Source organism: Mirounga angustirostris, unplaced genomic scaffold, assembly GCF_029215605.1.
Source record: "Mirounga angustirostris isolate CCGP_5_RB_7025 unplaced genomic scaffold, mMirAng1.0.hap1 SCAF_15, whole genome shotgun sequence".
NCBI lineage: Eukaryota > Metazoa > Chordata > Mammalia > Carnivora > Phocidae > Mirounga > Mirounga angustirostris.
The window spans coordinates 70,620,220-70,643,276 of NW_026991723.1; the positions used below are offsets into that span (position 1 = coordinate 70,620,220).

At 48.1% G+C, this 23,057-nt stretch overlaps 1 protein-coding gene across 4 annotated transcripts in view; it reads right to left on the minus strand.

The window, feature by feature from the left end:
- The window catches only part of EPB41L4B (erythrocyte membrane protein band 4.1 like 4B), a 127,732-nt gene that overhangs the window by 71,694 nt on the left and 32,981 nt on the right, over positions 1 to 23,057 (minus strand). For all 4 annotated transcript variants that reach the window (XM_064578976.1, XM_045882874.3, XM_045882875.3 and 1 more), the window contains exons 2-6: positions 20,860 to 20,964; positions 9,872 to 9,914; positions 8,949 to 9,027; positions 7,001 to 7,045; positions 5,111 to 5,163 (exon numbers count right to left, since the gene is read on the minus strand). In XM_064578976.1, coding sequence (XP_064435046.1) covers positions 5,111 to 5,163; positions 7,001 to 7,045; positions 8,949 to 9,027; positions 9,872 to 9,914; positions 20,860 to 20,964 — 325 coding nt within the window. The remainder of the gene's footprint in view (positions 1 to 5,110; positions 5,164 to 7,000; positions 7,046 to 8,948; positions 9,028 to 9,871; positions 9,915 to 20,859; positions 20,965 to 23,057) is intronic.

Consider the following 23,057-nt stretch of genomic DNA (forward strand, 5'->3'; position numbering starts at 1 on the left):
GCAGCCAGGTCCAGAGGCAGTTTGCACAATTATAAAGCACAGGTACCCCCACGTGGAGGAGCCCCTCCTTTCAGGAGGGCTGAACTCCCACCTGGAGCCCACACATACATCCAGAATCTGAGAATCATCCTCGTGCCCTCCCCATTGGGCAAAACACCATTATCTCAGTTATGACTGCCTTTCTCTCGACTGTTTCCCCTACCCGAGGAAGCCCAGATTATATTTCCCCCGTGAAGTGGTAGAGCCCAGATCTGCAATAAAAGGCAACTGCAGGGAATAAGGACCTGCTCTGAAACATCCATTTAAGCAGGCTCTCGCTAAGGCCGAGGCTGCAGTGCTGGAGAGAACCAATCAAGAATTCAGTACATGTACAATCTGGGGGAAAATATGCCGGGAGGGAGAGGGAAGGAGTGAGGCAGGAGGAGGGGAGGGAAGGGGGGAGGGGGTGACAAGGCTGCAGGAGCAACTGCGGCAAGTCAGCCAGAATCAGGAGGAAGACGCTAGCGCAGAAGAGGAACAACCACGTGAGCAGTCCCAGCAAAAAGCCCGAGGCGTCCTGCACGCTACTGACTCTCACCAAGCACCCCCAGAATGAAGGGCCCGAGGACACAGGGGGGCCTCAGGCCTCCAAGACACAAACGAGAAAATCCACTCTGCCCACTCTGGACCCCACCCCTACAGCTCAGGGAGCAGCTCCTAGGACGTAAAGGAATCCTCCAGAGGTTTCTCTAATGCCCTGCTACTACCCAAAGCGTCAGCATCACTGGGAGTTTGCTTACGGTGCCCAATCTCAGGCTCCGCCCCAGACCTACTGAAGCCAAACCTGCCTTTTCACTAGAAGCCCAGGTGACTGGCACACAGGGTAATTCAGAAAGCACGGGATCTGCACCACTGGCTTTTGAACTTGCATGTGCATCAGGATCACCCAGAGGGCTCACTAAAACACACACTGTTGAACCCCATCCCCCAAGATTCTGATGCCATAGGTCTGGAATAAGGCCTGAGAGTGTGCATTTCTAAGTTCCCAGGTGATGCGGATGCAGCTGATCCAGGCACACACCTTGAGAACCACGGTTCAACACAACAAATCCCACCAACTGATGAATCAGCATATGTCTGAACCCCTCCAGTCGTAGCAACTCACTAAGTACCCAGCAACCTTTCCAATCCCAGAGCCCACCTTTCCGGAGGGACCCCGATGGGCTTGCAGAAGTGGATGAAACTTTCCTGTCCATACAGATGCAAGCTCAGAGGGGCCGTGGGAGGGCTGTACGAGACGCTGCCTGACAGAGGGAGGGGACCTGGTGAACACTTCCTCACCTGACCGAGGCCTTTCATTTGCAACTCTGACGTGGACGGCACCCTGAAATCACCAGGGTGGTCTGGGGCAGGGTGTGCAGCTACTCGGTACCTCGGGCAAAGTCACAAATGAAGATTCTGATCTGGAAATAATCACCCAGCGAAGATGAGGGCTGGGCTCCCAAGGCCACCACTGACCTGTGACCAAGCGCTCACCCTGAAACTGGGGGGCTGGCGAGGCTAGAGGGGCAGTCTGGGACGAGAACTCCTTCCTACGAACCACCCTTCCCCTGTACGCACGGGCCAAAGTGGGGCAACAGAGCCCTGGGTTTAGTCCTGTCTCAGCGACACTACTAACATCGTCAAGCGCGGGAGGAAGAAACCGGACGATGATAAGGTTTTCCTGAGACCGGGCCTGGGGGCCAGTGTCCCTCCTCACTGTTACTGGACTAGAAGCGGCCTGAGCAAAGCCTGGGACACGTATGCTGACACAGCACGCCTGCCTTCCGAGAATCTGCCGGCCAAACGACACTCCGTTGTCCGTGAACTCTGCCGCCAGGGTCCTGGCCGCGAAGGGTGCGGAGGGAGGGGGAAACGGCTCAGACACAGGAGGGCTGGGACCCGCCCTCTACCATCCACAGTCCGTGCGACCTGGGCAAAGCCACTAACCGCTCTCCACCTCTGATGCCCCGCCAGTAAAAATGGGGACTACTGCAAGGATGAAAGAAGGTCACGGGACACACATTCTCCCCCCGCAGGGGGAGTGGGAGAGGCAGAAGCAGGCTTCCCGCTGAGCAGGGAGCCCGATGTGGGGTTCGATCCCAGGACCCTGGGATCATGACCTGAGCCGAAGGCAGACGCTTAACGACTGAGCCCCCCAGGTGCCCCATCTTTCTTTTTTTTTTAAAGATTTATTTATTTGAGAGAAAGAGAGAGACAGAGATAGCGACAGAGATAATGAGAGAGAGCACAAGCTCTTGGAGCTCCTTCCCAGAAAGGCAGAAGCAGGCTTCCCGCTGAGCAGGGAGCCCGATGCGGGGCTCGATCCCAGGACCCCGGGATCATGACCTGAGCCGAAGGCAGACGCTTAACGACTGAGCCCCCCAGGCGCCCCACTAACTTTCAAATCTACCATCAACTTAGTCCCCCAAGGAGCATGGCCTTCTCTCTAGGCCGCTGTGTCACGACTCTGGAGGGACCATGCATTCAAGGACAACCACAGCAAGGCATGTCTTTGAGGCCCAAGCAAGGGAGGAAACACAAGGTCCATTTTACTCAGAGCCAGACACGCTCCAGCGATCCTGATGGCCAGATGCGGGCTGGCTCTGCTGGGGTTGACCGGGAAAGCAGGCTGTGGCACTTCCCAATGGGACGTGGGGAAAAGAGGCCACGGAGGGACAATGTAACGAGACCTTCCCGACTCGTGTGTCTAAGCCTTCAGCCTTTCTCATTTGTACTGGACACACTGACTGCATCTTAAATTACACTAGGTTGTGGTTCCAACTCAAATGGGTCATCTCCCCGAGAAAGGCTCACAGACAGCTAATCTCATTCACTGGGGCGAGGCAAGTGGTCCTCCCAGAGCTGGACTCTGTGAGTGTGATGATGCCTTCGTCCCACAGCAGGAAATGAGTGGGGGGAGGGGACGATGAGAACGCACGTGCCTCGAGCTCTCACGGTTCAGGACCAGTGGACTGATGGCCCCAGGTCTGACAGGGATGTGACTTCATCCTGTTAACTACACTCTGACATCTGTTGCTGGGTCACCAACTCTGATGGTAGAACCTCCTGGAGACTCAGAAACTCTAGAGTGGATGCTACTTGGCCAGATGGTGAAATCGGAACCTGGTCAAAATGGAGAGCAGATTTCCATGTCCCCAAGCCATTCTAGATCCTTATAGCACTCACCATAAGGACTGTTGTATCAGGAAAATGTGGGTGTGAAGCACTGAGCATCGTATTTGGGACAGACATTTACAGAGGATGATACTGTCACCTCTACCACCTGTGTTTTCAGACCTCACGGGCAGGCTAGGCTCCCCCTTCAACCACAGTTTTTTTTTTTTTTTTTTAAAGATTTTTTATTTATTTATTCATGAGAGACAGAGAGAGAGAGGCAGAGGGAGAAGCAGGCTCCCAAGGAGCAGAGAGCCCGATGCGGGACTCGATCCCAGGACCCTGGGATCATGACCTGAGCCGAAGGCAGAGGCTTAACCATCTGAGCCACCCAGGCGCCCTCAACCACAGTTTTTAAAGGGCCCCTCCAACTTCATTCGATTCATCCTATACTTACTGAGCACCTACTATATACGAGCCCCCATTAGAGAACAAGAATTAAAAAGTGACTAAGGAATAGAAATGTCAGGTAAGGGGAGTATCCTGCAGTCATTAAAAACCATCTTCATGACAAAGTGCGTGCACTAAAAATACCAAGTAGAAAAATCATACAAAAATTGTATAAAATTGTATAAAACTGATCAGAATTATATTTTAAAAACTGCATCCAACTCACAGAAACTCTTGGTTATCTGTGGATGGCAGGATGATAGGTTCCTTCCTTCCTTCTACTTGTCTATTGTACTGCTGTCCTGGTAGTCCATAATAAATGTGTACTGATTTTATAATTTGAAGACTTAGATCAACGTTTAAAAATTGGCAAATACAAAAGCTGGAAGCCAAATCTTATGATGATATTCAAAATTAATTAGTAATTATGAATGAATACATCATAATTCATTATCCCACAGAAGCCGATAAACGCACTGGTAAACGAATCCACAACATAGGTCTATCTGATGTACTGATAAAAGTCCTTATGTGCAGTTACGTGTTAGTACCCTCTTAATGAATGCTGGAGACTTCAGCAAGTGTTTCTTGTGCATTTTAAACTAAAATCCACCAGTGCCTAATATGGAGTCAATGTTGACAACCATGCAGGCAAACCTACCATCTAACTCCCACCTCCAAGCAGATGACTCCCTGTCGATGTTTCTGGCCTGACCTCTCTGATGGAGCCAGATGTGCACACTCAAGAAGCTACTGGGGGGTCCCACTGGCACGTCTCAGCCAAGAGGCCCTTCACAGAGGATGTCCTCCACTGGAGCCAACTCTTCTAACCATTCACTGCTCCTGTCACCCACCACTGGGAGCCATCTGTGACTCCTCCCTGACCCCCTCTTAACACTGATCTAATGACCAGGTCCTTCTCTCGTACCACCAGTGTTGGTTTTTTTGGTGTGTGTGTGAGCATGTACTCTGTGCCCTAGTCAGTTTCCTTTTATTACAGCAACACCTTTTAACTGCACCCCCAGCCCTGGTCTTGCTCCAGTCCCTCTCCCCATCACAGCCAGTGTGACCTTTCTAAATGCACACCTGACCAGGCCTGCCTCCCTCTTACGAGCCTTCAGAGGTCTACTGCTGACAGCATGAAGGTCATGCTCTCTAAACAGGGTTCAAGGCTGTCCACTTCTCCAGGTTCTTGAACTTCCACCCTCTGACACCACTCGACTGCTGGTGCCTCTCTGCACTTTTCTACTTTGTGTCTTGATTCCTTTGCTCATCTTCATCTACTCATCCCCCTGAAGGGCCTTCACCTTCCAAGCCTCCTGCAGGTCTTTCTGTAGGAACTACGCTACACCCTGTGTGTGGTTTTGCCATGTCCTCACGGGACCACAAGCTACTTGGAGATGCAGGCCCTACTATATTCACTTATACCCCCAAAGTAGAGAACTGAGCCTGGTACACGGGATAATCAATTGTTGAAACGAGAGCATAACATTAAAATGCTAATTACCGCCAAAGAAGAATGTACCTTGTAGACAGAGAGCAGCTAATTCCACAGCCGTTTCATAGGGGCATTTCAATCTTGAAAAAAAAAAAAAGAGAGAGAGGAAATTAATTCTGTATATGAACTTTAATACTCATAAACCATACAAAAGATCATTAAAGTCATTTTTCAAAAGGTAGTGATATTTAGATAATGATTTTTCCCAGCAGCTTCTCTTTTTGCTATCCACGTTAAAGAATGCAAACAAGCTGACTTCCACTACCTATTTCCAAAGTCGGTCTCACCGTCTAGCAAAACAACCCAACCTCGGTACAGTTTCTATCCACCCTGTGGGCAATTTTACTGAATTTGGCAAGAATGGGGCAAGTTTGGGAAACAATGAAAAGCCTTCCCTTTGCCTTGTGATTCTGAAACTTACTTGATATGGTACATGCGCCTTTTCAAGCTGCCTTACATCTTTCTTGAAACCAGGTCATAATGTTAAAAATAAACAGACAGATACAATATCTAACACCGCCAGGACAGCTGGATACACTCAAGCGTTCTAATAAGGAGAAGGGCGGCAGAGCCAGAGAGGCGTATTACTACACCTCCCATCACTGATCTCATTCACACTTCAAATTACAAATTGAGTTAGAAAAATAATAATGACATACATTGGTATAGCACTTCATAGTTTTCAAAGCCTTTCACACGTACGGCTGAATGTGGTCAATGCACGGAGTTCATAAGCCCCGAGGATGGGGGCTGCCAGGGCTCCCCCACCCCCCACTTTGAGATGAGGGAGTGAGTGTTCGAGTGCCTGCTCAAGGTCATCCAGCTGGTAGGAGGCAGTGCTGGGACCAGAGCACCATTCCGCTTTGAAGCGCAGTAAATCAGGCTGAAGTGCACGGAAACTGCAAAGTACTGTACAAATGCAAGATGTCGCCATTAATATTTTTCCAAACTGAAGACAGTTACTAGACTTAAGAGGCCTTTCGTAGGAGGAGCACAGGATGCAGAGAGAGAGAGAGATAAAAATACACACACTCAGAACACGCACACCAAAGATTCGTATTGCATGGCTGAATAAGGCAAATGTATACACTGTACAATCTACTTGTTCTAGGACATATATTGCGCTAAGGTTTTTACAGCATACGTCCGATGCAGAGTCTGCAAATTCGGAAATCACTTTTCAAATTTCCTTCCGATTATATTCAAAATCAAGATGTGCTCTTTTCAGCATCAGGGATCGCTTTTTAGATTCAGTGTAGTCTTCATTTTCCATCTCCATTGACCGAAAATGGTCAATATGTATGCGGAAAAGTGACACAACTGTAAAGGCTAGGACCATTGAAATTTCCCATCTTTAAAATAAATACTGCAGGCGAGACCAACCACATCAGTGCCAATGCTCCTTGTGCTCACCAATCATTGTCACCAGAGGCCTGGTATTGAAAAACTATTTTTAAGAGGGGAAAAGGAAATGAGATGAGATGTCTAAACCTCCTATCAGAATCAGAACATAACCTGTTTCGTTGCTTAAATGCAGATGGTGATGAATGAGACTTTGGACTATCCAAATGCTTGTAAGTGTATACATACTAATAACGTATCTTGCTTGCAAATACGACAAAAGCCATTACGAATGGGGCAGTGATGTGATCAGGGAGAGAATTATTCCCAAATGCACATCACTTAAGATAGTAAATGCTCTTGGAAATGCTTCAAGCCATATAGTAATCATTTAAAATAAGATGAGGATGACAGTGATACAAGTATTCGACTCACTTTACAATGCCTGGTGTACTTTTTTTGAATTTTGGAAAGGGAACAAGGGTAGAAGAGTTAAAACAGCAACAACAACAACCGTGATTTAGAAATATACTATGATCTATCCTGGGTGAAGAGTGAGAACAAAAACATACTTACTTTCCTGAAAGAATGTCATGCCTGAGTTGTAAAACAAACAGGTACCTGATAAACATACACAAAAGTCAACAGAGGGTCCTCTTTCCCAGCTGCTTCCAACCCCCAACTGCCCATCACAAACCCCGCCCCGCCCACAGCCCAGAATTCAGCATTGTATAAAGGAGTCCAAATCAAATGAGAACTTTGGTGGAAGCATCTCCTCCTGAGTCTCCAGGAAGGCATCCCAGAACCTAGCTAGGCAGGTGAGTGCATATACAGAATTCGCAAGATACTTGGAGGATGGAACATGGAACACGGCACAGCCCAATGACAGCCTCGGCAGCACCGTCGGTGCTGAGACGAGCGCTCACACACAGGCATGCGACGTGTCCAATCAAACAGACAGGGCGGAGCCGCTGGACTTGGCCCTCAGCCAGTCCCACCAGCAGATTCCAGGAACCGTGCAGCTTCTTCTGTATCAGAAAGTTTACAGCTGACTGTAGTTAGCAACTGCTTGAGGCTTTTTTCCTGATGCAGGTTAACTGCAGACTCTGTCTTTTAAAAACCAAATGCATGCACACACACACCCACACACACCAAAAATCCCGGAACTGGGCTGCAGGGGGTTATGGGGTAATGAGAAATGGGGAGAGGAAAGTAGCAAGTAACACAAGTGGAGTTCACCTAAGTAAAAAAAAATTAAGTGTCTTGGCTTAACTGTTTTTTTTTTTTTAACCAGGAGGATGTGGGCATCAGAACCACTTACAGGGCTTTGTAAAAGCCAAAGCTACCCACGCTCCGCCCCATACCTACGGAATCAGCCTTCCATGCAAGAGTGGTCCCCAGGAATCTGATTTGTTCAAAAGCTTCCTAGGTGTTTCTGATTCACACAACCCTGGTTAAGAATCACTGGCTTTGATGATGGCTAGAAGCAGCATGTTTCATAAAGGACTCTGAAGAGAAACTCTAGAATAATTTGTTTGGATTTTGAAAACAAAGCAGACGGTCACTCTCTGTTGGAATGGATCTAGGAGAATGTGGGTGACCCAGAAATCAAAGGATGGGGGAGCTGAAGGTTCTAGTACATTCCAGAATGTTCCCGCTTCCGAAAGCTGCTTAGCCACCACAGAGCTGAGTACTCACGTCAAAGAGAAAACAGGGCTGACATGGCCAGAACTTCCAATTTCTACAGGAAAACCTAGCTACGGAAGGCCAGTAGGGCTCTCCAGGGTGGAAAATGATGATAAACAGTCTGTAAAGTGTTCCTTGGGTGGTCATCTCCAGGCTAATGGCCACCACCATGAGCTGACATGTCACCACTACTGTCCATCACGCAAATGACAAGGAGGTTCTGGGGACATCTAAAGCAGCGCAAGGCTGGGTAGAAAATCTCACTGTCAGAAGGGTAGCTAGAGGGAAATTCCATACTTAAAATGTTTTTAAAGTCTCTTTTGCTTCAACACTGTTTCTGAAGTCTAAGAGACAGGCATAAGGCAGGCAGACCTCAAAAGAAATCCAGCGGGGCTGAAAGATAACATGAAGGGATTCCAACAACTTTGATATTGTAGCAACAAGGGAACACTGTGCAGCCCCTTAAAAAAAATAATAAGATAGCTATTTGGGACTAAGAAATACTCTTCCAATACCTGCCTTCCCTTTTTGTACCTAGACAAAAACAAAGTGACAGTATAAAGAACAACTCACCAATTTACCCACAGCCCAACAAAACAGAAATGTGACAAGAAAATAAATCTTTTAATTCTGATTCACTGAGAAAAAGGACAAATTAAGCAAAGGGTAGATTTTCAACAGAATACAAAGACAAGCACAGGCAAAGTACTAATAACTCTTGCTCAGAATATAAAGTTAGCAGATAGAAGAGGAGGCAGACCTACAACTCAGGGGACCCATAAGCTATAAGGTAAGTGCTATGAGAAAGAGGGGAATCTTGTTCTGCATTTTGTCCTACCTTGTAAACTCTTCACGAAGGTTGTTCGGTTCTGAAGAATAATATTTAACTCGAAAGTGCAAAGCATAAGCAGGTCCAACTAAACATATGGAGATGGAAGGTTGAAGATGTTTTCCCCCAATTTTGAAGATCAGAGAATGGACAAAAGGAAAAACACGTTAACTCTAGTCATACATTCACCGTTACATCGGGGAGGTCACAATGGGGCATAGAAAGCTAGTGAGTTCTTTGCAATCCTTCAATCTGGAAAACTAAAATGTGCTTTTGCGTTGACAGAGACGGCGTAGCTAGTTCATTCTGGAATAAAACCCTAACCATCTAGATGAATTACTAAGAGCTGACATTTTACTTTCATCCAATTGCCAAGATATTCCAAACAGATACTAACTTTTTACAAAATACGAAGTGGGCTAAAGGAAAGTGACGCATAAACAGCAAGTGTTCTGTAATCTAAAAATAGAGTAAGGCCACTGTAAAGTATTCCATGTTTTAAAAGGACCCACGCATACACAACACTGAAGAAATGGGCTTACCACACCTATAAAATCAGAGAGCTGGACCAGACTGTCAGAACTCCAGCTTTTCCATCCTCTGAGTCTACTTTTATAACTCATTAGCAAATGAATGTAATAGGCGTAAAGTCATGCTTCTGAACAGCATATTAATCAGTTCTCATTGGCAAGGGTGCCTGATTTCAAATGAGAGCATAGTCTGTTTTTTAATATCTACCAAAAATCTTATCCAAATTTTAAACTCTAACATTTGGCCAGCCTTAAGAAATGAAAAATCATCCACTTAAAATGGGATCTATCTTAAAAACGCTCCCAAGTCCTGATGAAAACATAATACCTCAAAACATTGGCAAAGGAGTTTTACTCTCTGATAAAAGAAATAAGTGAGTAGGCTAAATTCTGCTTACTTACTTTTCATCTGCTTTTTTATGGGTTTGGAATGATCCAGCCAGTGCTGAAAGAAAGAAAAAGTTTCTTTAGGAATAGTTCATCAGCTAGACGATATAGCCCACATTTACCCTCCTCTATAAACTTTAGTCATTCTACCCATAAAACCAGGGATCGGACCAGATCAGGGTTCTCAGGCTGGGGATCAGCAAACTGTGTGGGACTGTATAAAAAAAAAAAAAAAAAAAAATCCATGCTTAGGTACAGTAAGTACATTTTTTCTTGGGAGAGTTAGCTTTTCAAAGAAGTGCCTAAAAGAACTTAAAATCTTTTAACTAATTGATCTGTGGAGGCCCTTCTGGTCAGCGGAGTGACGGCAGCTTTTTCCTCCTAAATTTCTCAAGTTACACTCAATCTTCTCCCAAGTCACCATCAGCCTAGGAAAGACTACCAGCCACACTGCCAGGGAATCTCTGATCATGCATGGATCTGGAAGCTCTGTCGCTCTAAATGCTAAAATTATAAAACCCAAATTCATGACCCTTTTATTCCTTTGCCAGGAAAAGGACTCCCAAGGAAGCTGGGAAGACAGGCAGGGATTGGCTGGAGATAATTTTGCTCCGGTCAACGAGGACATTTCAACTTCCTGTCATTTTCATCAGAAAGAACCCTTGGGTCCTATCCACCGCAGGAAATCACAAAACCATTTCTCTCATATGCAAATTCCTCTATAATGTCTAAGTGGTTGATACCACAGTCCTGATGAGCCTCAGCAGCTCAACTTCCACAGAAAACAGCATTTAGGACCGTTACGCTGTGAGCCCCTCCAAGCAATCCCGAACCCTGGAGGGCAGGGACGGTGCGCTTTAATAATTCCTGTGTCTCATGCCAGGCACAGAGCACGGCACCCGGCAGGCCCCTATTAGACTCTTGAGAAATAAATACATGCTTGATAGCATTTTTTTAAAAGGAGGCAGAGAGGAACTTTTCCCACTTTAGGTCAACTGGATACACACTGCAACGTCCCTGAGGGGAACATCCGGAACGACACAGCCAGAGTGGGTTTCTCGCTGGCTGCTTGCAATGAGAGGCCCTTCTGCTGACTGTCAATGTCCTTTCAGAAGCAATCTCAACTCTGCACATTCTAATCATGAAGAAGGGTGGGACTAAACGAGTGCGGTATACTCTACCTCTCACCAAAGAGCCCATTATGACTGTGTGGGGGGAAGGGAATAAGGAAACACAAAAGCAAATAACAGGTGACTTATAACACACAATAAGCTGTGAGCAGTGCGATGGGAGGACGTGGGCTTTCCTCATCTCCACCCTCCGCTTCAGCCACCGGCTCAGCAACCGGCTCAGCAACCGGAATGAAGGAAGATCAGCACAGCAGGATGCAGGGCTCAAAGGCACAAGGGCAGGATGCTTTATCTCACTGTTAATACCTATAAATTGGAAATGACCTAAATGTCTATCAACAAAGGAGGATTAACAAAAATGGCTCATCCAGGGGCGCCTGGGTGGCTCAGTTGGTTAAGCGACTGCCTTCGGCTCAGGTCATGATCCTGGAGTCCCTGGATCGAGTCCCGCATTGGGCTCCCTGCTCGGCAGGGAGTCTGCTTCTCCCTCTGACCCTCCCCCCTCTCATGTGCTCTCTCTCATTCTCTCTCTCTCAAATAAATAAATAAAATCTTTTAAAAAAAAATGGCTCATCCATATGATGAAATACTATTCAGTCTTTATTTTTAAAGACTTTATTTGACAGAGATAGAGAGAGGGAGACAGAGATAGAGAGAGGGAGAGCATAAGCAGGGGGAGCAGCAGGCAGAGGGAGAAGGGGAGGGAGAAGTAGGCTCCCCGCTAAGCAAGGAGCCTGACAACATGGGGCTTGATCCCAAGACCCTGGGATCATGACCTGAGCCGAAGGGAGCTACTTAACGGACTGAGACACCCAGGCGCCCCACTATTCAGTCTTTAAAACTGATGTGGGCCTCTTTATCAATGTGGGAAGAGACCCACAGCTCAACACTTGATGAAAAGAAAAAAAAAAACCAACAACAAACAAACCAGGATCCCGTTTACATAAAATTATTATTTTCTATCGAGATATGTCCAGAAGGATTTATAGACGTTATTTTTGGATGTGGGGCTGTGGATGCCATTTACTTTTTTTTTACTTTTCTGCATAATTTTTTACTTCTAATGAGAATATGATCTTCACGGAGGTGGGCCAGGTTGTCACTCCCATTATTCACTCCATTGTTTGCCTATGGGGCAGTTTTTAAAGATCAGTTTGCCCCATCGGAATGCCCTATCACTGCTGCCTTCAACCAAGCAGAAAATCTCCGACCTTAGCCCCTGGGAGGAGGACAGATACAGACCTGATAAAAGTATATTTACTTTCCTGCCAAAGTATCACACTAAATGGCTATGACTAAACTCCTCCCCCTCACTTTGAAATGAATGTACTATTACCAGGCAAAGAAAGTTCTCCCCGGCAACCAGCCTTCTCATCTCATTAGCCCCAGAGGCTCACAGCTTAAAGGGGCTTGTCCCATTTCTTTCCTTCGAGTCCCCTTCTATCTGGAACAGAACACATTAAGCCCACTGCTCCCCTCCCTCCACTGTCAAACTGCGATCTTGATCCAAGTCCGTGGCGGTGGTTTTCAACCCTGGTTGCGCATTGCAGTCACGATTCCCCAAGTCCCACCCAAGATCCATTAAACAGAATCTCAGAGCATCGGTGTTTTTTAAAGGCTCCCGGTGTGCCCATTAAATATTTAGTGCTGAAGTCTTCACAAAGCCTCCTCTTACCCGGGAATATATCCTACTGATCTTGGGGATCTTGGCACATCCACGACCCATTCTGAAAATCTTTGTCCGGGCTTTGTAAAATCTCAAGCAATTTCAGGGTTTATTGGCCAGATGTCTATGGTTGGTGTTAACGGACAATTCATGGCTAGTGCTCCTACTGGACAGCAAACTGCTTTTCCCTCTGGCCATGCTGCATAAGGAGCTCCCTGATCCATGCGGGCTGGCCTCCATCCTTCCTGCCCAGCCACGGGACCCTGCCCAAAGCAGGACGTACCAGGATGGAGGCCTGTGAGAAGTCTGGGGCTCACTAAGCTGGGAAAGTCATCAGAAACAGTTTCATTTTAAAAGCTCCTTGGCCCTATCGGGAGGGTTCCGATCAGGTTTGCTTGCCTGTCCTGCATCAGAGGCAGTAAGAAATCCAGCCATAATCCTAAAACAAGAGATGATAAAACCTATCTTGTATCCAACCAGTTCAAAATGACCTACCTAACTTTCTTCTCAGCTGCAGGAGCTGACCAGACTCTGATTACTGGTGTTTTATCCCACAAGACCACCTCACGATGAATACCCAGGCACTAGGGCGCAACGTGGCCTTTAGTAAATCATATACTACACTAGGCTCGGAGGCCTACAGTCAGCAGCAGCAGGACCTGTCTTAGATGTTCACCTGCATCCTAGCTAAATATAGCCACACTGCCTGTCGGCAAAGGCCAAGGCAAATGGCTCCAGCCCTCTTAAGAGACCATTAAACCAGTCACTGGAGATAGACGAGGGCATTTCTAAGTTCAAAGGGCACGACATTTAACTCAAACAGTCTAACAGGTGTTAGAAAGGTGGTTTCTGATCTGAATTTCTCATCCAAGTCAATCTGGCAAAACCCTTTCCATAAATCAAGATGGGAGACGATTTGGCAAAGCTCATCCGTTCTGACAATACATCAGTTCTGGAACCATGACATGCATAAGGCTGGTTGGAGAACTAAAATCTATACAGAAGCACTTGAACCACAATGGCCAAGAGAAGCTCATGGGTTGAAAAGGTAATAAAACCCGCCTGAACAACCCCAGAGCCCTCACCATCAAGTGTGAGTGGTGGAACTCATCACTAGGGCCTGGTACCTGTAGAGTTTCTTAGCTTACAAAGAGTGTCTATTTGTGTTTAAATTAGAGCTGGAAGAAATGTGAAGAGATAATCCCATATCCAAGGGATGAAAAGAGAAAGAAGGGAAAGGACACTTTTGGAGCTTACTGTGTGTGATATGATTTATAATAAGAAATATATATTTGGTCTTAGTTTCTGGCACAGAGCTCTTAAAACCCTTGGAATTTTCTATGCCGTAAGAGCAATAAAGGTGTCCTGACAGTCATAACAAATCCCTTTCAATCACACCTGAGTTTATGTTAACGAGGTGACTTTCAGAAGGCACCTAAGATGGGGGCTGGTTGCCAGGGAACTAACCTGTGACTAGAGGGTTGAAGCTAACAGTCTCTCCCTCCCACCTCCCCTGACCTCTGGGGAAGGGGAGGGGGTGAGGGCCTGGAGCTTGAATCAATCACCAATGCCAATGATTTAATCAATCGTGCCCTTGTAACAAAGCCTCCACAAAAACTTAAAGGGAGGATGCGGAGAGCTTCAGGGCTGGTGAACGCACAGACGTGGGAAGAGCAGGACACCCAGAGAAGGATGGAAGCTCTGCACTACCCACTCGGCCCTACACCTTGCTCTATCCAGCTCTTCCGTCAGGCTGCTCCTGAGTTACTCTCTTTATAACAGACTGGTAATCTCGTGAGTCAAATGGTTCTGAGTTCTATGATCTGTTCTAGAAAACTAGTTGAGCTCAGAGTGGGTCGTGGGGACCTGCCATCTATACAGGTAACAATCTGGACTCATGACTGGCACCTGAAGTGTGGAATGGGGGAAGGTACGAGGTGGAAAACAGTCTTGTAGGACTGAGCCCTTCACCTGTGGGATCTGAGGCTATCTGCAGGTAGACGGTGACAGAATTAATTGCTTGGTGGTGTCGGCAGAAACCCACATTGGACTGTGTCCCATCCATCACTGGCTCAGGCCTCAGAGCAGATGAAGGTGGCCGTGCGGAGGGCTCAGATGCCCCGGAATCCCATGGCTAGAGAGGCAGGGGCAGGGTCAGAAATGAGGCTGTGTCAGCAGCCAGGGCCCTGGGTCTCCACACCACACACTAGCTCGAAGTGCCTTCCCTGCCTGAGGAGGGATCGCTCCTTCTCACCCACGATGAAGCCCTGTAACCTCCCTTATATCAGCTACTTGAGATTTCCTGGGGGATTCATCTAAATTAACTACAGAGGCCCCTTTATCAATAGCTTTCCACCCAGCATCAATATTCGCAGGTGGGCAGGAAAACCCTCGCTCTGCCAGCCTTCAGAGACAGGTTGTTGGGAGGCCTGTAGCATTTCTTTTGTTTGTTTGTTTGTTTGTTTTGTTTTTGTTTTGTTTTGTTTTAAAGATTTTATTTATTCATTTGAGACACAGAGATACAGAGAGAGAGAGAGAGAAACCATGAGCAGGGAGAGAGGCAGAGGGAGAGGGAGAAGCAGGCTCCTCACTGAGCCAGGAGCCCGATGTGGGGCTCGATCCCAGGACCCTGGGATCATGACCTGAGCTGAAGGCAGACGCTTAACCATCTGAGCCACCCAGGCGCCCCGCCTGTAGCATTTCTTGAGCTGCTTCACACTCCTCTGCACTAAAATGGAAGGAGGCAGGAGATCAGAGTTCGAGTCCCAGCTCTGCGTCCCACCTGGTGTGTGGCCATGGGCAGGCCCCCCGAGACTGTTTCCTCATCTGTGCACTGAGCTCTGCCCAAACACGCTTCTGAAGAATCAACCCAGTGGCCATGGAAACTGTGACAGACCACTGAAATGGAAGGTTTGCCTGTCTCACAGTAACAGCACCCCGACAGCCCCTCCCTCCAGGTACACCGGAGATGGCAGGAAGGCTCAGCAGGGTCTGCACAAGGGGCACGGGATGGCATTCCAAGCGATCATCAGAGCGAAGCCGCAAACACCCCTTCAGCGTCCACTGACCCTCTCGGCAGCCAGTGAATCCGTGTCAACCTCACCTTGCAGCTTTGGGCCTCTTACTACCCACGAACCTGATTCTAGGCTATAAAGACCAGAGGAAAAACATCCCGCGAGTCCAGAGACAAAGGCCCAAATCACCTTTTCTGGATCCCTTGCTGCAAAGCGTACCACCATAAAATGCTCCCTTTTCCTGCTGTGAGGGGCCCCCTTGGAAGGGACTTTCAATGGCCACACCTGCCCTCCAGAACCCCTGCCCCCAGGACCCGGAGGGAGGCTCCTGCTTGGTGGGGCTGTTATTACACCTGCCCCAAATCCCCACCACTCCTCTTCCCTCTGATGCCTCCCTCAGCTCCTCACTGATACTCAGGCAGTCCTGCCCCAGGCTCCCAGAGTGAAGACACGCCGCCCCCCCCTCCCCATTCCACTGGGATAGTCTGTCTCCCAGGCAGGAACCTGCACCACAGAGACTGACAGTGAGGAAGCTCCAAGGCAAAGCCCGCTGAATGGCTACTGCCTAAACATGTTCGTTGTGCGGGCGCGTGCACATGTACATGTGTGGCTGAGATGCTACCATGTGTAATGGAACGGGGAGAGCCCAGTGGAAAGGGCTGGCCTTTGCAATGAAACCAGATTCTGCATCCTGCCTCCGTCCCTCACTTTGACCTTCACAAGGTTCCTAGCGAGCCTCAGCTTCATCATCTGTAAAACGGGTCTGCTCCATGGCTAGTCTTCCAGATGATGAAGGTTAAATAAAGAGTTGTGTACAGTCTTTAGGCTGACACCCGGCTCAGAGCTCATCAGAGTGGGAACTCAGGAAACAGCAGCTATCTGATCAGTCTGTAAGAAAGCTGGGTGGGTGTAGGCCAGAGCCTCCTTTCTCAGAAGAAAGCTCTCCTCTATAAAAACAGAACTCCTGCCCCTGCTTTGAGCTGGGCAAAGGTGAGATCTACAGAATAGGCTGCAGCCTGCCTTGATATGGAAAAGGGAAACAGGGAGGCCCCAGCCTCAACTGCTAAAAATAGGCAATGCCAATAGACTTTGACCTTGCTTCAGGGCTGGGCAGCGCACTATGGTAACCAGGGCTCTTTGCAGGGAGCTGGGGACAGAAGCTGGGTATGCAGAGAGCTGTGCCAAGAGCCCCGCCACTGCCAGCCCTCCGACTGGCATGCAGGGGCAGGGTGGGGATGCCATTTCTCGCAGGAGCCTCACATGGCAATAAGCCAAAGGCCAAGCGGACCCTTCCCTTTCTGGCCCCCATCTATTACACCTGCCATCAATTGCTTTGTTTGTTCCAGGCGCCCGGAAAAATCAACGACTCAGGGAACAGTCCCAAAGGGATCACCTAAATCGCTAACGTTTCTCCCACAGGCAAGGCAGCCTTGCAGGTTCCAGCTAGCCTAAGTGCGTCACCTCTGGGAGCTGTGATGACTTCTGGTCCCCCCTCAGCTTGCCCAGCTAGGAAGAGGAGACCCACACCCATGTTAGATTACAAAACCCTTTCTCCTCCATTAACTCACTGAGCCCCTCTATTTCCCTGTGATATGGATGTCACTGCCTCTACTTTACGGTTAGGAAAACAGGCTCGCAGGGGTAGCATACTGAACAGAGCCCTTAGCCCTGAGGTCCTAAGACCTGGGTTTGAGTCTGAGCTGTGCTACTCACTGGGGCCCTGCCAAAGTCGAAAGGCTTTCATTTCACCATCAAGAGAAACATTTGACAAATGGCTTCTAAGGTCCCTTCTGGGGCTGAAGACTGAGGTTTTAGGGGTTGTTAATAAGAGTCACCAAGAAGAAGCAATCCGAAGTCTCAGGATCTAATCAGAAAGGTCTGTTTATATACACAGATAATGAACCCAAGGCCAGATGAGCAAACTACCACAGAAGGCAAAGCAGCTCAAAGGCCAGGGGGGCAGGAGAAGCCCGGGAAGTTCAGGACACGCTGCATGAAGGAAGAGCTGTCTTCCGAGATGGTCTTGAAGGACAGCCGGAAGTTTAAACGGGGTGAGAAAGGGCATGCTAGGAGGGGAACCCAGAAACACAGGCATACAGGTAAGTGCAGATCTCACCAGAATGTAGCCTGCCATGAGCCCAGCCTAGAAATCAAGACTAATGAGAAGGGCTCTGCTGCACATCCCTGTTGTACACACGGTAGCATCTCAGCCACACACGTGCATGTGCATGCGCCTGCACATCCCCATCCTCAAAGTCAGGTAGATGAGGACCCTGCACCTGCTTTGTTGGGGAAGAAAAGCACATCGCGCTCAGAGCTGGAAGCTGGAAAGATGTGAGAGCCGGTAGAGTCTGAGTGTCTGCAGGTGTCTGGCCTTGGAAGGACACCTGGATTCTGCCGAGCGTGTGCCAGGGTGCCGGCCAACGGGAACGCCTGGCCGCCCAGGGAGCAGAGGTGCATGGCCGGGTCTTTCATAATGGAGTCCCATCTTTGGCTTTCTGGGAATCCGAGTGGCTGGAGAGGGGTCACCTGGGGATGGGGACATGGCACCAAGGCAGCAGGCACATGATTCTAATAGCCGAAACGATGACATGAGAAGCCATGTGGGGCAGACACACCTGATTCCCCTCCAGAACATCAGAACTGGAAGAGCTCTTAGGAACAGGTCTGAGAGCCCCATTTTACAGATGAGAAAACTGAGGACAAGGGAGAAAAGGTGGCTCATCGAAAGCCCCCAGGTAAGTCAGGGGCAGCGCCAGGAACAAGGTCCAGGTCAGACTCACAGTCCAGGGCTGTAGACATTCTAAAGCCCCAAATACCACATGCTTGAGGACACATAGAAGGCAGAGCGGAGAAGCGTTTCTGGGAAGCGGAGGGCTGACGAGTGTCAGATGATGGGACAGCTGGAGGATACTGGACACAGACAGGAGCACTCTAAATCTGGCACTCAGAAAGCAACTGGAAATGGAACTGTGATGCAGGTCTAGGGGGTAAATGCTGGAGAAACATGCACATTTCCTTAAAACCAGATGGTGAAAAGGATAGACAGAAAGAGAAACTCTGAGGTGCAGGGTAAGAAAACTCAAAGGGTTTTAGCTAAATGACCTCAGTCTTCTCAGCAGGAGGTAAGGCCAAGTGCACGAACAGAGTTGTTGCAAGAACTGGACTGCAGGGCTGTGGTCAGGATTCCGAAGGGGAACCGAGTCCCAAAGGGGCTAACAAGGCTCCAAGAGTAGCCAGGGGCTTGGACTTTGCTGTATCTGTGAGCTGTGACCTGTGCGGGGGTCAAAAGGCACAGCCTGCCAGCCTGGGAGAACAGATGGGCCTGCGTGTTGAGGGGAGGCCAGGGGACAGTCACGGGGGCAGGAGCACCAAAAAGCACACAGGCAAGAGGGTTGAGGCTCCGCCAGGCCGCGAGAGGGGAGAACGAGGCAGGAGGCAACGGTTAAGGTCCAAGGCCATGTGCAGGGGGACTGGAAAGACGGAACCAAGGGAAGTTATCATGGGACGGGAACGACAGAATTCCAGCTCTTGGAGCGATCGGGTGGTGACGGGACCCAAGTGAATGTGTCCGAGGTTTGCCCAAGTTTCAATGCGAGGGAACAGTGTCCAGGGTATTTAGAAGGATGGGCAACTTGAATTCCCAGGCTGCCCAGGGGAAAAGAAAGGCTGAGACCACCTGCGAGGTCAGAAGGCAGGGCACCAGGTGGCCCAACCTGGACGACAGCAGAACGGGACAGGGGGACAGGCAGAGGAAAGCTGGTCGCCCCTGTCCTGGGTCCTGGCGGGCGGGGAACGAGTCTCCAGCTGGGAAATGGGGAAGGAATCCGACCACTAACTCAAGGCAGCGGCTGGAGAGTTCGTGGCAACAGTCAGGGAGGTAAGGGGATGGTGGACAGGAAGTCCTGAAGTGCAGAGGGGCTTCTGGTGGGAGCAGAGGGGGTGTCTGCCTAGGAGGCCTGCAGCCAGAGGGATGCACGGAAGTCCTGACTCCACGGCATCATCTCGGACTCAGCGTGACACAGACGTTCTCAGGTGGACCCAATTTCTAGGCACCGATTTTGAGCATCTTAGCCTGAACTGGCACCTGTGACCCCCCAGGGAGTATGTGAAGAAGTGTCTTTAGGGAGAAAGACTAGCCACAGATGCTCAAACATCTCCTATCAGGGAACTCACCCTTTCATACAATCTAAAATAGCACCACCCCTTACTCAGTCTGTCTCTCCCCTTACTCTGCTTTATTCTTAACACTTACCACCATCTGTCATATATGTGTTCAATGCTTTATCTACAGTGCTTAAAAGGGGCCCAGTGCATAACTGATGCTCAATAAATAATTTTTTTTTTACTCAATTATAATTAACATACAAGGCATGTTGTAATAGTTTCGGGCAGACCATATAATGATTCAACAATTCTATACATTTCTCAGTGCTCACCAAGATACATATACTCTTAATCCCCTTTATTTCACCCATCCCCCCACCCACCTCAAAAAATATTTTTGATTGTTGAATAAATTACTTTGAAACCCAGAGTTAGATTTTGTTGGGGAAGGAGACTGTGAAGTCACTCGTGCTTTTGAAAAGAGTGGCTCTGAGCTACGTCAGGTTCACTCCCTCTAGCACCCCCGCTATGGACAGTTCTGTCCCAGGCCCAGCTGACCTAACACAACCTCCTGGAGCCTGCAAGATGGTTCTCAGGCAGTGCCAAGACCTGCTCCGACCGGGCCCCTGCACCCACTAAGCCTGGCTGGGATCACATTCAGTGTGTTCACAGCACCCGCTCTCTCCACCCAGCAAGAGTCCACAAGAAGATGATGCTGCCGTCCCTGTGCCAGTTAAAAATAAAGCATCATTAAAAGCATTTCTAGACTGGTATATCTTCTGCTTTCTACCTACTCTAGAAATGTGCCCAAGTTGCATCCCTATGCTTAGAAATGTTTCCCGAATGCATTCCCTTGCACAACAGGAACGCTTCTTTCTCTCTTCCTCTCCCGGTTATTGGCCACCTCAAGGGAGGGGGCATGTGGATGAATGTCACATGGGCACCATCACCGCCACCCCAACGCTTGCTACTGCAACAACATCACCGTTTAATTCCTATTTTCCCTCTACCAATCTCCAGCAATTGTGGATCTGCAATTAGCATGAAAAATCAAACTGTCCCAAAACGTGTCAAAGGAGTACTCACAGCAACCTGGGAAGAGTCGAGGAACTGGAGGCCGAAGTAATCTGTTTCCACGAGGTCCAAGTGGTACACGATCTGATCAAACAGATCCTGGCCTTTGGCATGTTTCTGGAAGACAATTGGGTAGATGAAAACTGAGGATGTGACCACTGGATAAGAACAAAACGTTTTAGGGCGCCTGGGTGGCTCAGTTGGTTAAGTGACTGCCTTTGGCTCAGGTCATGATCCTGGAGTCCCTGGATGGAGTCCCGCATCGGGCTCCCTGTTCAGCAGGGAGTCTGCTTCTCCCTCTGACCCTATCCCCTCTCATGTGCTCTCTCTCATTCTCTCTCTCTCAAATAAATAAATAAAATCTTAAAAAAAAAAAAAAAGAACAAAACGTTTTAAAAAGAAACAAAACCAAAACCACTTTTGTCTCTATATTGTATACATGTATATGCCACAGTATACACAATTTTTAAAAATTTAATTATTTTGGGGGCATCTGGGTGGCTCAGTCAGGGAAGCATCTGCCTTCAGCTCAGGTCATGATCCCAGGGTCCTGGGATCGAGGCCCTGCATCGGGCTCCCTGCTCAGCGGGAAGTCTGCTTCTCCCTCTGCCCCTCCCCCCTGCTCATGCTCTCTCTCTCTCTCTTGCTCGCTGTCTTGTTCACTCTCTCTCTCAAATAAATAAAATATTTTTAAACAATTTAATTATTTGTATTATAATAAAAACTCATTGTTAAATCTAATTACTCATAACGAAAACAAAACAAAACACCAAAGAACAACTTCATAGGATGAATAAGGAACCAATGCCTTATTATGAAAACTGGTAAATAAAGGGAAGAGATCAGGCACTGATCTGGCCAATTGGCTGTAGCACTGGGTAACCAAAGAGTAAATGATGGGATATACAAAAATTAAATCAAAACGGGTCAAAGACCTAAACGCAAGAGCTAAAACTATAAAATTCTCAAAACGGAAGCACAAGTCTTCATGACCTTGGATTAAGCAATGACTTCTTAGATAAAACACCACAAGCACAAGCAACAAAAAACCCCAATAAAACCAGAGGTGCCTGGCTGGCTCAGTCAGCAGAGCATGTGACTCTTGATCTCAGGGTCATGAGGTCGAGCCCCACATTGGGCGTGGGACAGATGCACAACTCTATGAATATACTAAAACCCACTGAATTATACACCTCCAATAGGTGAGTTATATGGTATGTCCACCTCAATAAAGGTATTAAAAATAGCAGATGGGCAGAATTTCTCTTTATAGGAGTACAGCAACAACAAAATGAAGAAGGAATCACAGAATTGCAGTATCACAATTTTGCAACTTCTAATGAATGTTAGGTGCTAAGCACTGAAACCCGGCGGCTACTAACATCGTGACAGAAGACAACCAGCCATCGAGTACCTCCTGATGAAGAGCACCCCCCCAAGATGTAATCTTTCTCCCCACAGGAAAAAAAAACCCAACAACAACAAAACAAGTCTGGGGCTGATTCAACCAGTAGATCCAACAGCCAACTGCAGGAAATGCAGAGGAATGTTCTAAACTGTAATGGGGCCGCAATGAGCAAGATCCAGCCTGTGGGAAATTCTAGAAACTCCTCAGGACGACAACATAGCTTCTTCAACAAACAGAAGAGACAGAAGTAAAGGGATGGAGGGGCACCTAGAAGTTACAAAAGATCTAAAAGACACCTTTATAAAAAAAAAAAAAGCAAAATGAAACTGCACTGTGTAGGGACGCACATTGGGTGAGAAGAGGATCAAGAAGTGGTTACAATGAAGTCAGGGGAGTTGTTGCTCTCAGGGGCCCAGAGGGGATGTGCCAGGGAGAGAGTCCACAGTGGACCTCCCGCTGGCTGGCAGGGTCCCAGCTCCTGACGTGGGGGGTGGTACAAGGGTGTCTGCCTTCCTGAAGTTTGTGAAACTGAACCTTTGTTTTATGTGTATGTCTGCATTTGTGTTATATAAAACAGCACTCACAAAAAGCAAAAAAAAAAAAAAAAAAAACCTCAAAAATATGGCACTGGATTTTAACTTTCAGACTCCTTCTTTCCTGGAAACACTCCTTAAAGGCAACAATTCAATAGGAGCAGAAGGCTCCAGGCGCAGAGATATTCTCTGGAGCATTATCTACTGGGGAAATAAAGCTGGGTCTGGGGCACGAAGAAGAAACAACCCAAACTCCAACCACAGGGACA